This window comes from Herpailurus yagouaroundi, unplaced genomic scaffold, assembly GCF_014898765.1.
Source record: "Herpailurus yagouaroundi ecotype Mexico unplaced genomic scaffold, PumYag 67700, whole genome shotgun sequence".
NCBI lineage: Eukaryota > Metazoa > Chordata > Mammalia > Carnivora > Felidae > Herpailurus > Herpailurus yagouaroundi.
This window is the reverse complement of record NW_024420499.1, coordinates 6,809,231-6,824,771: the sequence shown is the minus strand read 5'-3', so window position 1 is coordinate 6,824,771 and position 15,541 is coordinate 6,809,231. Positions and strand designations below refer to the sequence as shown.

General features: G+C 41.2%; 1 protein-coding gene across 3 annotated transcripts in view; it reads left to right on the top strand.

The window, feature by feature from the left end:
• MID2 (midline 2) overlaps positions 1-15,250 on the top strand; it is a 138,985-nt gene extending 123,735 nt beyond the window's left edge. For 2 of the 3 annotated variants that reach the window (XM_040468460.1, XM_040468462.1), the window contains exons 7-10: positions 146-379; positions 8,004-8,165; positions 9,585-9,792; positions 10,421-15,250. In XM_040468460.1, the coding sequence (XP_040324394.1) occupies positions 146-379; positions 8,004-8,165; positions 9,585-9,792; positions 10,421-10,823 (1,007 nt within the window). In that variant the 3' untranslated portion in view covers positions 10,824-15,250. The remainder of the gene's footprint in view (positions 1-145; positions 380-8,003; positions 8,166-9,584; positions 9,793-10,420) is intronic. The other variant, XM_040468461.1, reaches the window with a different exon arrangement.
• Positions 15,251-15,541: the final 291 nt, after the last annotated feature.

Genomic DNA, 15,541 nt, shown 5'->3' with positions numbered 1-15,541 from the left:
TGTTCAGGATATGCTATCTAAAGCTTCTTATTAAGACAGCCTCCTCTCTATGAGGTGTAGAGTTGGGCAGCGAGGGTAACAATTGTTAAACTTGCAGAACGGAGAGTGTGCTTTCCTTTACCTTCTTTTCCACCTTTCCTTACAGCCCCAAACCCACCATCTATCCGAGAGGAACTCTGTACTGCCTCCCATGACACCATTACAGTCCACTGGATCTCGGATGATGAGTTCAGCATCAGCTCCTATGAGCTTCAGTACACCATATTCACTGGCCAGGCTAACTTCATCAGTAAGTCATGGTGTAGTTGGGGCCTGTGGCCAGAGATAAGGAAATGTAAGGAAGCAGTAAGCTGCTCAAGATTGGCCGGGGCGCCACGAGGCAAGTGTTTGTAAGACATGTTAGGTTGTTTAGCACAGTGTTTCGTAGACAGTGCAAACTCCCCCAGTGCATTGCAAAGACCTTATTGATGGGTGACAAGCAAGTTGTGTATTTCCTTGCTGGGCAGTCACTGGGGCCACTCCCATTTGTTTATGTAATCCTTAAGCCTTTCCTCAGTTACTTCATGTCACTCCACTCTCCCCAGTCAGAACACAGCTCAGAATTCATTCCTGGGTAGCTAAGCCACCATCATTGCTGATCCTCTGTGTGTGAACATCTCTCTCCTTGACTCTTCTTCCACTTCATTATCATGGTAAAATATGCTATGTTCAAAGACTACTACTTCCTTTAACGCACCTATTTGTATCGGCGACTATAGCGACAAGCCTCCTGCCTCTGTCACTGTACCCCTTGTGCCTTTCCTCCAAGAATTACACCAAATACAAAAATGTGTCAGCAGGCCGCAAGATGAAAGATGGTCAAAAAGCAGTCATTGGGCTCCCATTCTATGGTTTCTCCTCCTGATGAATTGGAGCAAGACATGGCAGAGTAGAAACCTGACGCATCGATTGCCAGACTGAAGGGGGCCAGCTGCAAGTTCCCCTCCATGTGCTGGGGAGAACTGGAAAGCAGAATTAAAACTGGATTCCAGGCTGGAACAGATTCCCACCCTAAGGTTGCATCCACACAGCTGCAAATTAGTATTTTCTTTGACCTCTGTGCTTGTGCTTCTGTGTCTGACTTCACAGGGAGAGGAGTTTTTCCAATGAAACCCTCCCAATAGGCTTCCCTTTTTGGTTGTGTGACAATTCTGGGCCACATGCTGGGGTGGGGAGATGAGAACACATTGGGGGTCAAATTTCTAAAAACACTTGCCTCGTGCAGCTCCAACCTAAGCCACTTGGCCTGGGTAGCTGTATTCCTAGGTATTTTTTCCAGGTGGTGGAGTCACAAACTCTAAGGCCTCCCTGACATGCTTTTCTGCACTTGTCTCTACTGCTCTGGAATGGCTTACAGCCAGCAACTGTGCTCCTCCTTCCTGAGATGGGGAGAGCGGTGGTCTCCTGGGAGTTGAGAAATAAGTCCAAGAAGTGACAAAGATCCAAAGGCTGTCCTCCTTATTTTCAAAGATATATCGTCCTCCATGAAGAAGAGCTTAATGGACAATTCTTAATAACAATAGGATTATAGCACCTTAGAATTGGAAGGAAACTTAGATGTCATTTAAGCTAATCTTTAATTTTACCAGTCACCCAGTAGATGATTGTCCTGTCTCTACTCGAACATGTCCAGTGATGAGTAGCTCACTTCTAACAAAATAACTCATTCAGTTGTTGTGCAGCTATAAATAATTGTAAGTGCGTCCCTAGAAAAGGCCCAACTCTCCCTCCTAGTAACTAATGACAATGATAATGTGTATGTGCATTATGCTTTGTCATTTACAAACACTCCCACTTAGTCTTCATGAGTTCTTCCTTAACCATATGAAAGAGTTGATATTAATTCTGTTTTATAGATGAAGAAGCTGAGGTTCAAGATAAATGAGTTGCCCAAGGTCACAGAGCTACAAACTGATGGAGTCAAGATTTGAACCCGAGCCTGTCAGACTTTAATCTTAATGTTTTCTTGAATTAAACCCACAGCTACCAATTTGTCCTAGTCTTGCCCCTTTATGCCTCACTAGTAAACCTAATCCATCTCTCACATGACAGTTCTTCAGATCATTTTACGTAGCTCTCATATATGTCCCTTCTAAATTTTCTCTTTTCCAGGCTTACATATCCTCAGGTCTTTGAATCGCTCCTCATGTGACCTGGTTTCAGACCCTTTACCATCACGGTATCCTTTTTAGGAATACACCCATGTTTGTCAGAGTGTTTTATACAACATGCTGTCAAAAAAGTGAAAACAGTACTCCAGAAGTGGTCTGACCACCACGGAGGTTAGCTGGATTATTTGTCTTATACATTAGCTGATGACCCCCGCCCCAAACCTTTTTATTCCAGTAGTCACATTGCCTGTGTTGACTTCTGAGCATGTAGTCAGCTGAAATCCCTAGGTATTTCAAAATCTTGTTCCTATACAGTTGATTGTATAAACTGAAATACAACACCTTGAGTACATCCCTATTACATTTTGTCTGGTTAGCTGTGACTCCACATTCGAACCTGCCAAAATCCTTTTAAATCCAGTTTCTGCCTTTCCAGCCTGCCTTCTATGTCTTCTTCCAATCATAAATAGAAAAATGGGATAGGGCAGGGACAAGTGCAGAGCCCTGAGCAAAATTTTGTCTGGCAATGGGCAGATAAAATGAAACAATTTTACTGGGAATACATATTCAGGAAGATTCAAGGTCTCAGTCCTACCTGTTGGTCTGGCCTGCCCCTGTTCTGCTGCTGTTGATTAAACCTGGACTCTGAGAGATGCTTTTCCCTCGAGGTTTTTCCACATTTTCTCTTTTCTTAGACCACTTTATTTACATGTAGTCAACATACAAAAAAGTTGTCCATCAACAGATCAATGGATAAAGAAAATGTGGTATATCCATACAATAAAATATAATTCAGCCTTTAAAAAGAAGGAGATTCTGCCATGTGTGACAACATGCGTGAACCCGGAGGGCATTGTGCTAAGTGAAATAAGCCAGACACAGAAGGACAAATACTACATGATACCATTTATATGAGGAATCTTAAAATAGTCCAACTCCACATTTTCTTTAACCAGAAATGTCTTCCTTGTTGGTTAGTATTTTGTCTGGAGAAATAGTCCCCTTATTTTTTTTCAGCTTTCTCCCTTCATTTCTAATTATCTCCCCACCTCATCTAAGATTTGGGATGGTCACAAGCCAATGATGTTTCAGATGATGCTGTTAGCTGAATTCAAACAGATATTTAGCTGACTGTATTCCCCATTACTGTATATCTTTTCTCCTTTTCAGTTTCGTGATTTGCATTATGAAAGCACTGGCTATACTTTGTCTGGCCAGGCAGTCTGTAACAAACTGCCACAAAGATAAAACTTCTATTTCCTCTCCTTTTCATTTCCATGCAAATGTTCTCCACTACACATTTACACTTGGCTTCATGGATTTCCATATTGTGGTCTTTCCCTTTGGAACAAGGTGTATATTTCCATTACCATAATTCAGTCATAAACCCCATCTCACCAAGTCTCGGTGATACCCAGAGAATCCTATATTTACCTTTTTAAAATGTAGAACTGGTTTTGAAATTACAGAAAAGTTGTAAGAGTAGCACAAAGAATGCCTGTAAACTCTTTACCCAGATTCATCCACTTGTCAACATCCACTTGTCAACATGTTATTTCATTTCCTTTATCATTTGCTAGCATTCCCTATCTCTCTCTATATATTTCTGAACCATTTGAGAGTAAATTGCATACATCATGACCTTTTACCCCTAAATTCTTCTGTGTAGGTTTTGTAAGAATAAGGAAACTCTTACCTAACCACAGTACAGTTATCAACTTTAAGAGATTTGATACAGTACTTTTCCTGATCCACTATTCATATTCCAATTTTGACAGTTGACCCAATAGTATCCTTTATAATGTGAAGAACCCAATATTGTCCTTTAGAGTCAAGGATCAGGTATTGCATTTAATGTCATATCTGTAGCCTCCTTTATTTTTTTTAATTTTATTAAAATTTTTTTAAAGTTTATTTTTGAGAGAGAGAGAGACAGAGCATGATTTGGGGAGGGGCAGAGAGAGAGGGAGACACAGGATCCGAAGCAGGCTCCAGGCTCTGAGCTGTCAGCACGGAGCCCAATGCAGGATTCTAACTCATGAACCATGAGACCATGACCTGAGCCGAAGTCAGACATTTAACTGACTGAGCCACCCAGGCTCCCCTAAATTTTATTTTTAAGTAATCTGTACACCCAACGTGGGGCTCAAACTCACAACCCTGAGACTTAGCACTCCACCATTTGAGCCAGCCACGCACCACTCTGTAGCCTCCTTTAATCTGGAACACTTAGTTTGTCAGTCTTTCTTTGTCTTTAACGACATTGACAGATTTTTTAAATGTCTTTTTATTTCTTTATTATACTATCCCTTATTTTGGGTTTCTCTGAAGTTTCCTCATGATTTATATTCAGACTATGAATTCATTGCTGGAATACCACATGGGAGGGGTGTCCTCCTTAGGACATCACATCTCGAGGCACATCATGTCCACTCGCCCTTCGTTGGTGATGCTAATTTTGTTCAGCGAGTCAAAGGTGTTGCCTGATTTCTTCATCCTGTAGTTACTGCTTTTCCTTTTGCAACTAATGAGCAATCTGTGTGGTGATAACTTTGAAACAAGGAAACTGTCTTGCTTCCTCATCAAACCCATCTCACCCCCACTCCTGTTTTAGCACCAATCAAAACTCCTTGCCTGGTCCAGTCTTTGCTCTGATGATTACAAAATTATAATTTTCCAAAGGAGGATCCCCTCCCACTTTTACAAGTTGACCTTCTACATTCTACTGTAAGCCAAAGCCCCACCCTCTGTCTATTTATCTACTTATCAGTATGGCCTCATGAATTCTCTTTATAATGGTTTATAATTCTTCACTGCCCTTGCTTATTTGGATGCTCAGGTTGTCCAGGTTTAGCCAGTAAGACTTTGAAGCTTACTCCTGGGTTCTTATATTCTGCCATAATTTTCTTGAATACTTCTTTACTTTCTAGCATAACAAAAGATTCTAAGGTCGTATTCATCTTATCCTGCCCCAGCCTTGAAATCAGCCATTTCTCTAAGGAAACTTGGTTCCTTTTAATTGGAGAATGTTATTATAGAATAAGATCTGGATACTAGAAATACACACATATGCCCATGCACATATGCACGTGCACACACATAATGTACATATGCATGTACTTAACATATGTGCACATATGGATGCCCATATACACACACATATATAGAAATCATGAGTTCATACCAATGCCTCCAATTCCAGTCCATGTCCACACATTCTTTGTTGCCTTCCCCCATTTGATATTTTTACATTCCTACTTCCACAATGAGAACCTTGGCTCCCAACAACATCAACACATGTACTCATTTGCTTAATCCCATAATAGATCTAACAGTTCCAGAAGTGCTTTGTCCACGCCACTACAAAAACAAACAATAGTTCAGGATTTGTTTTCAGTTCTCCTCCTGCCCCCATCCTTTTGGTGTGGTTGTTTTTCATTTGAAATGCATTTGGGTTCATTTGCTTCAGTTTGCCTTCAGTTTTAGTCCCTGCTCTTCCCATTCATATTGATTTAATTTTAATTTTCTGAATTTGTGAAACAGCAGTGTGTTTCCAAAAGGGAAACCGATACAAGAAAAAAGTGTATTCAAAGGATTGTCATTCTTGGGTCACCTGGGTGGCTCAGTCGGTTGAGCATCTGACTTTGGCTCAGGGCATGATCTCACAGTCTCATGTTTCGTGAGTTCAAACCCTGTGTCGGGCTCTGTGCTGACAGCTCGGAGCCTGAAGCCTGCTTTGAGCTCTGTGTCTCCCTCTCTTTCTGCCCCTCCCCTGCTTGCACTCTGTCTGTCTGTCTCTCTCAAAAATAAACATTTAAAAAAAAAAAAGAAGTGTCATTTTCACCCCTATCTTTTTAATCCCCTGCCCTCCCCCATCCCTTGTAGCTAACCAACTACAATATTTTCTGGGTTTTCCTTCCTATTGTTATTGGTGTTTTGTAAACAAGCAGATATATGTATGCTCCCTTATTTGCCCTTCTTCCTTGGAAAAAAAGTGTTGTACTATACATGCATGCTCTTTTGCAATTTGGTTTTTTCAGTTAACAGTAAACCCTGGAAATCACTCCATATCAGTTAACAGAGTTCTTCTTCATTCTTTTTTTTAAGCTTATTTAATTAATTAATTTATTTATTCATTTAGATCAGGGGAGGGGCAGAGAGAGAGAGAGGGAGAGAAAGAATCCCAAGCAGCTCCACGCTGTCATCATGGAGCCCGATGTGAGGCTCGATCTTACAAACCGTGAGATCATGACATGAGCTGAAATTAAGAGTCGGATGCTTAACTGACTGAGCCACCCAGGCACCCCACTCCAGTCTTTTTTCATAGCTACATAGTACTTAATTGTGGCATTTGTTTTTTGTTTTGTATTGTTAGAAGTATATCTGGAAGACCATTTATTTCCCTTTTTGTATTAAAGTCTAGTGTGCAGTTTATGATTCATATTGTGAATTGGTACATAGCTAACCAGGCCCTCAAACATTATTCCTGGCCCTTATCCTTATTGTCTTTTCCTGAGCATAACTGAGCGTCTTCACCAGTTATTCTTTTTCTAACATATGTGTTTTCCCTCCTTCATGCTTCTTTTTCTAGTTTTATTTTAGACTTTTTCAACCATCCACCAAATTAATTATAAAACCCTCATGATCAGATCTCTTTCAAACCACTCATGATTACTTTTCATTTTCAACCTCACTAAATCCTTCACTAAGGCTGCATAGAAGTGACTACATTCACTGTTCATTTTCCTTGCCCATTCCTGTCCATGCTTTGTTAGAATTGTGGTTAAAAAGCAATAAACTGATTGAAAGACAGGTAACAGAAGAGAGAAGCCTGGATAATTCACAAACCAGAACGTCAACCCCTCTTCTACTAACAGTTAGCCAAATACATGTTTTTAATTATGTGCATTTTTCTTGGTTTAAGTCAATGTTTATGGTCTAAAGAGTTTCGAAAGCAGAAACCTAGATCTCTGAGCTTGGGAGGGAAGAAGGTTCCAGGCAACAATGTGTTCCTGGACCACCCAACTTCGAATGAATATTGGAACCAGGAAGGAGCAAAAGATGGGTAGTGCCAAGTGGGGAGATGGCAATTTTGCTTTGGTTATCATGCCATCTCCTTGGCTTCCCTATGATACCTCAGAGTCCAGTTAGATTGGGAAGTGAGGGTGAGGATGGGGAGGGTGAGATGAGCCATAAGCCCTGAAAGCTTCACTACCTTGCAGAGACCAAGGAACATTGCTGTCTACCCCATGAATTGTGACGTAGCGGAGAGAACACTGGCCTAGGGTTAAAGAAACCAGGGTTACACTCTCAGCGCCATCACCATCTTTCTGTGGCCTTGGGCAAGTCACCTTCTCTCAATCTTAGCTACCCTTTGTAAAAGGACAGAAACATGGCATGTAGGTGTCCTTTTGGCTCTGAGATTCCATGTTCCTGCGCTGTGCACAGGACCGCTCCACCCATATGAGGCTAGACTCAGCTCTCAGGGGATTGGACCTTTGGCGTAAAGATCCAGAGACTCCATAAAAGTGGTGATTCGGTGATTTTTTTTTTTTTTTTTTTTTTTTTGGTATAGTGGCCTTTCCTATATTATTGCGCAGAAAATTGAAGCAACCTAAACTTCACTAGTGGTGACATTCAATTGCCTGGCATAAGCCTAGCTCCATGGGAGAAACAAAACAGAAGATATTTATCTCACTGTGCATCCTGGGACTCAAAAGAAAACAAAGTGAAATTAACCTTTCTTTGGTGGTGCGGGTGGGGGGGGGGAAGCTTTTGATGAATTTTCAGTGTGCTTCTAATCCTATCTCTACTACCTGCCGGTTAATGTCCTTGTCTTTCCCCACCTTACAGGCCTGTATAATTCAGTGGATAGCTGGATGATTGTGCCCAACATTAAACAGAACCACTACACAGTGCATGGACTTCAGAGTGGGACGCGCTACATCTTCATTGTTAAAGCCATAAACCAAGCAGGCAGCCGGAACAGTGAACCTACCCGACTAAAAACAAATAGTATGTTATGATGCTCCCAAAAGGAGAGATCCGTTTTCCCCTCCATGCCAGGGAGTACATTTAGCCTGAGCAGGTACCCACAGCAGTGCCAGAGAGCAGAGGCACTGGGTAGAGGAGTTTACCATTTTAGTTGATGCTTTGGGCACGGGCTCCGATGGTGCCCCTGGGGGATATGTGAGTACAAAGATATACACAAAGTATATGTAGTAGTAGCTGGTGTTTGAGGAGGATGTTAGTCAAGGCTTTTTCTCTGCACCCCATCCCATGCATGGGGAACAGTTGTGTCAAACGGTACTAATTTGCGATGAGCTGGTAGAACCCTTCTGCAGAGAAGCCATACCTCTTAGGAATGCTTCTGGATGCAGGTGACTGAAAATCCAACTAACTTAGCTTAACACATAGTATTTTTTTTTCTCTTTCTCACAGCAAGAAGTTGGAACGTAGGCAGTTCAGGACTAGTGCGGCAGCTCGTTCTGTGATGTCGTGAAAGATCCAAACTCCTCCCTTTGTGTACTGGCTTATTGTCACATGATCACAGTATGGCCATTTCAGCCTCCAGATGTCTTATTTCCTTTTAAGAGAGGAAGAGGGGGAGGGGGTTGGTACACATGATGGCTATCCCTTTTACTGGGAAAACGGGCACATTGCAGAAGTGTCCCCAAGCTTGTCTGACTTCTGTTTCCCTCTGCTTCCACCTTGTTAGCCACCCCTAGCAGCCAGAGAGGCTAGGAGCTTGAATATTTAGCTTTTTTGGCCTCTATAGTGAAAGTGGGTCACAGAGAAAAAGTAGGGAATGGGTGTTGTGTTCGCCAGCAGTGTCAGCCGCAGACCCATGTTGTATAATACAGCTCTTGCCATATCCAGCAGTTGGCTCCTAGTAACTTGTTTTGTCATATGGTTATAAGGAATCCTCTGTCGCGAGTGATCCTACATGACAAATGTTTTCTCTGATTGTTGATGATGATGCAACAGTCACTCTGACAAAGTTACCTAATCATATGTTATTTACATCCCAATTGTAAGAGGGTAAAAAGATTGTCATTACTGAGTTGTTTTTGTTTTTTTGTTCTGCCAGCAACCACCTCATCAGTTCCCCTCACTTTGCCTCACCTCAAATGCTCCTTCCCCTAAACCCCACTCAAATCCCAAATCACCCACTGAGATAAAGCAGAGTAAAAAACACATTTGAGAACATGAGACCCTTTTAATTTGATAACATACGAAGTGGGGGGCAGCTTATTCTTATGTTATTGAAAAGGGTGGCTTCAGGCCTACTTCCTTAATATAATCCAAATAGCACCAACTTGCACTGGCCCACAAATGAGCATGATATCAAGAATCTCCTGGTAGTGATAGCCCTGAAGGACGAAGATGGAATTCTTAAGTATTTTCTTATGCATTTTTTTCTACTTTTTTCAGGCCAACCCTTTAAACTAGATCCCAAAATGACTCACAAGAAGTTGAAGATCTCCAATGATGGGTTGCAGATGGAGAAGGATGAAAGCTCTCTGAAGAAGAGCCATACCCCAGAGAGGTTTAGTGGCACAGGGTGCTATGGGGCAGCAGGAAATATATTCATTGACAGTGGCTGCCACTACTGGGAGGTGGTCATGGGTTCCTCAACATGGTGAGTGGATCCCACTTACAGTTTTTTTCTTCTCCTTTCTCCTGCTGTCAGGTTCCTAGGAGATTCAGTTCCATAGCACAAACGTCGTACCAGTATGTCAAGGTTAAAAGGGATGTGATGAAAACCACTCCTAGAAAAATTGGCCAGCTTTAAACAAAAAAATCTTGGGAAATATACTGGGATCACAGCTGGAAATTACTACAGCATTCTAATTGCTGACTTTGTAAAGCTCTAGTGCTATCAACATTATGGATCTAAATGTAAACTGTTTAGTAAATGAAGAAGTTAAGGATACCTGCTTCTATGGGATATTCTTGTATATCCCATATGGTATCTAGCATAACTCAGATCATTTTTAAAAATTTTTTTTAGTGTTTATTTATTTTTGAGAGAGAGAGAGACAGAGCATGAGCAGGGGAGGAGCAGAGAGAGAGGGAGACACAGAATCCAAAGCAGGGTCCAGGCTCTGAGCTGCCAGCACAGAGCCCGAAGCGGGGCTCGAACCCACAAACTGTGAGATCATGACCTGAGCCGAAGTCGGACGCTTAACCGACTGAGCTACCCAGGCGCCCCTAACTCAGATCAAATAATGAATGTTTATTTCTTTCTCCTTTCCACTGTCTCACAGGTATGCAATTGGCATTGCCTACAAATCTGCTCCCAAGAATGAATGGATTGGCAAGAATGCCTCCTCATGGGTCTTCTCTCGATGCAATAGTAACTTCGTAGTGAGACATAACAACAAAGAAATGCTGGTGGATGTGCCCCCACAGTTGAAGCGTCTGGGTGTCCTTCTGGATTATGACAACAACATGCTGTCTTTCTATGACCCAGCTAACTCTCTCCATCTTCATACTTTTGATGTGACCTTCATTCTTCCAGTTTGTCCAACATTTACAATCTGGAACAAATCCCTAATGATCCTGTCTGGTTTGCCTGCCCCAGATTTTATTGATTACCCTGAGCGGCAGGAATGCAACTGTAGGCCTCAAGAATCCCCTTATGTTTCTGGGATGAAAGCTTGCCATTAAGTTTCAAGAGAGCATAGAATTCACTGGGTCTACAGTTCAGCGGTTCTTCCCCTCCTAAACCTCAGTTAGTGTCCAATATACAAGATAAAAAATAAAGTTCATCTGAAGCATCCAAAATAACTAGGTATTATAGATTTAATTTTTGTGCACTAAAGCTTGTATCTGAATTAATGTGTTGAGTTTCTCTGAGCAAATTTTCCAAGTAGTCTGGGGTCAAGCCATTGGAGGAGAAATCTAGAGAATACTTCTCACCACTGGAGAATTCAAATTTCCTGATGATTTAGGAGTGTAAATGATACTGGAAGGAATTAGGATAATTCTAAGTAAATAATGTAGAAAGATGCTCTGAACGAGGGGCTAGCCAGCAGGAAAGGCGTGTGTGGGGTATCAGCCTCTCTAGTACTGGTCAATTTGGCCAAGTAGAATTTTGAAGGATCGGATGATCGCATATTATATGTAGTTTTTGATAAAAACCTACCATCAAGGATTTATTGTAAAGTAAAAACACAAATGTGTATATATAATATACATAAAATGAATAAATATGTATTATATATTCATTTTATAATTATATATACATAATAATTTTTTTATTTGCTCGTTTGAGTGAGAAATATACTGGAAGGGAAAAGAAATTATATCGTCCATTTTTGTCCCCTAAAGGGAACATCGAAATCAGGCAACAATTCCCCCCCTCTCCGTTCATCCCTCCCATTCTCCTTCGTGTCACACACATATGCAATAATGACATAGATGGTGGGAAGAGCTCTAAACTGGAGTAGGAAAGATTGGGGGACAAGACTGCACATTAGCCACTAGCGCTGGATAGAAAATTGATCCAATACAAGCATTATGTGTAGTGCAGTTTCACTGAGGCTGCCTAATGGAAGAGGGTCATCTGAATTGTTAAAAATTCTTTACAGAATATCTCAAAGAAATATAGCTTTATTACTCTGAAGTACATACAGTTACTAGAATTAGGCTAAAAAAAGAGTTGCATAATAATGGATGTTCTTTAGGAACTTTATTTACTTAATCCGTGAGAATGGAGTGTTATAGCTGCAACAACTATTTGCATATAAAGGCACTTGTATTTTCGGATAAAACACTTCCAAAGTGCTTCAGAATGCCTGCGAACAGTCTGTTTTCTTAAACAGGTTAAATAATCATTCCTCTTGCAATCTTGTTTACACTATCCATCTGCTTAGCCAACCCTTCATGGCAAATGCGGTTTGTCATCACTGTTGTTGAGGGGCATCAAGTTTATGGTCTGTGCTTTTGTCACTTCCACTGCGGAGATTGGGGATGTCAGAACCAGAGCTTTCTCCTTCCCAGGAGAAGAGTCTCCAGGCTTCAAGGAGTCTACTTCTTCGGAGCTGTGAAAAGACTACTTTTGTACAAAATGGTAGCTGTAACAAGCCACCAGATTGGAGCCTTGAAACAATGCCAAAACTTCTCCCTTCTTCCTTTCCACTATCTTGGTGGATGTTAATTCATTAATTCATTCAACAAACTACCACATGCTGGGTACCGCTCTGCTGCCGGATATATTGATAAAACACAGTCCCTTGCTGTCAAATGCCTTACAATCCTGTAGGAGAGACAAATAATCTATATAACCCCCCTAAATAACAGCTTTGTATTGTTTTTTTCACCTAACATGGAAAGCAAGACTGATGCAAGTACAGATGGCAGGCTCAAACTTAGGCATCTGGTAGCAAAGTCCGCTTTTTTTGTTTTAAAAAACCGTATGTAATTTCTGCTGATTAGGAAATGAGCAACCTCAGTAAGATCCAGTAGTGCTGGGAAATAGCACTTTGGACTAAAATAATCCTAGTTCTTCTGCCATTTACTAGCTGTGGGACTAGGGTAAGTTACTTCACTTCTCTGAGCCTCTGTTTCCTCTTCCGTAAAATAATACCTACCTCACAAGGCTGTTGCAAAGATTTAAAAAGATAGCACATGTAAACTGCCTAGCATAGCACCTGGCATTTAGTGAAGTGCACAAGGAATATTAACCTCCTCTTCCCAGCCCCAGCCCCATTACACTGTAGTGGTGCTTTACAATGTATGCCTTTCATCTCTAAGTTACTCTGGTCTCTCCTCTAGGGCTTATCCCCCAGTTTTTAAACACAAGTTATTCCCCACACCCCTTCCTAAAACCTCTCACTGGCTCCCATAGCATTCAGTAGAAGGTCCCATTTACATGGGGTTTGGCTTTTCAGGTCCCTCTTGGCTTTCCTAGCTTCACCTTTTGCCATTTCCCTCCTTACAGTCGTTACTCTGGACAAGGTCAATTACTCACATGGGTTGTTCTCTGGGCCTGGAATGGAGACATTATTGACAGTTTTGATGCCCAGAGTAAACAGGAATTGTTCTTAAATTAAGGGAATAGTGTGAAGATGCTATAAATGCAGAGCACTCCACCTCCGCCTGGACCAATTTCCTCTACCTGATCCTCAGCTCTCCCAAGCTATTCATTTGTTTTTTGTGCCCTTTAGGTTTTGGTGGCCTGGGACAAAGCTTCAACTTCCCCCACCTTATTTTTGACTTTAGCCTAGACTACCTTTCCCCACCCTGACCCCTCTCAACCAAATTAACTCCTGACGCCCTTGCCTGGGGCATGTTCTCTTCTGAGCTTCTGTGGCACCTTTGAGTGTTCCTCCCTTCTCAGCAATAATCACACTGTATAGCGGTGTTTTTCAGTGTGGTCCTCAGGCCACCTGTTAGAGCCACCTTTGGTGTTTGTTAAAACAGTTTATTCCTAGACCCCACTCCTGATCTACTTAATTAGACTATTTGGGCACATAGGTGGAATTTGACATTTTCAACAAGTTCCCAGGTGATTCTGATGCACACAAAAGTCTAATGTATAATGATCATCTTCCCTACTAGACTGTGAATACCTTGAGGGCAGGGACTGTGTCTTTTGTTGTTGTATTTTTAATACTTGGCATGGTGTGTGGAACAGAGTAGCTGCCTAATGTTTATTGAATGAATGTATGAATGAACGAATGAATTATCAAAAGTTTCCCTGTTGTAGTCTGATATCCATACTGGTGTTTGTTATTTCCTGGGCAGAAAAGCTTGGTTACTTCTCCATTTGGGCTATATTGATATTATTTTGCAAATGCCCCGGGACTCATGCATATAAATGAGTGTTGTCTGCCTCAAAAGCCCTTTGGAAGTTAACTTGGGGAATTGTCTAGAGCATGTGGCACCATTCTTTGCAAAAACTTTTCAGTCTTTTTGAACTTCATTCTTTGAAGATGGATTTAAGTTTTGGTTATAGCCCCAAATCACTCAGAGGTTAGCCTACTGAATAATGTAGGAAATTAAACTGGGCTTGAGGTAAGCAATGAAGTTTCTGAGACAAATAACGGAAAGTGCTTTTCAAGAAACAACATGGTGGCAAAGTATTCAGTGGGGGTGTGGTGAGTCCCAGATACTTCAAGGCTTTCCTAGATAATGGCAATGCTAGGGACCATAAGAGAAGCCATTGACTACCTCTAGCTGAACCCAGTCGGACAAAGGGAATAGGACCTGTATTTAACATCTTCAAGGAAGGTGACTTCTTCAGTTTTCATTGTTGTTGCCCTACTCAACCTATTCTCCTACAATCCTTTCTGCTAGCAAATTATTCTTTCTGTCTGCAACTTATGCTTGTTTCCACTTTTTATATTGTCTTACTGAAGAAAGCACAAAAATAATCAAAATAAAGTTAAACCTGTTTTAAGAATATGAAAGAAATTTTAATGCCACATTGGAGTTGTGACTACTTGTAAGGATTCCTGCATCTGTATGTGTTTTTATCATGTAATCACATTGTGTAACTTTGGATGCAGTGAAATTCAGATTTCAACAAAACCACTTATATGTTCTTTTCAGCTAAAAATACACTAGGTGAATTTTCTAAGCTTCCATGGTTTACATATTTATATATGACTACCTGGATGGAGCAATCCATGGATGGACTTTTTGATTAGCTCAAATATTTGATACCCTTTCCTCTACAGAATAGAGAATGTGAGGCTGACAGATAAGAACCACTCCCATGCTTCTTTCAATTCCTGAAGCCAATTGCAGCCTCAGAGCCATTGGCTGTATTTGGCCGTGTTATTACAGGTTGGCCAGTTGACTGCCATCAGGTCAGGTAAAACTGCCTTTTACAGTCTGGTCGGCCATCTTCAGACATATTCTCTGTTGTTGTTGTTGGCTAGAATATTTATTAGACTAATGTCGGACTATTTTTTATCAAATATTTTAACCCAGGCTTGTTTGTACTGGGAGCTCTGGACCAATAGCGTCTCTTCTAGTGACAGAAATCTGAGCATCTGCAGATTATTACACAGCCTCATCCCTCTAAAATATCCCAGCCCATCCAAAATGCTATATTATGAATTAAATAAATATATATGTATTCATGAGTTCTTGATTGTCTCTCACTGGAGTTTAAATTGGGGGGAACATTGAAATGAAGATGGCCATGGGCTACTGGAATTATCTAAATGACTTGGGGGAAATCAATTATCATATACTAGGTAGAGATTTGGGCAGAGAAGACCCAGGGTGGGGGGGTCTAGAAATTGAGATCCAGTCATGCAGACTGGTTTGAGGAGCAGGCAACAGTCAGGAAGACTAATTAAATGAAGGTCTAAGGCCCAAGGAGACATGCACATTAAGTTTCAGGGATTGAAGCAGAAGGTGGGAATTAAGGA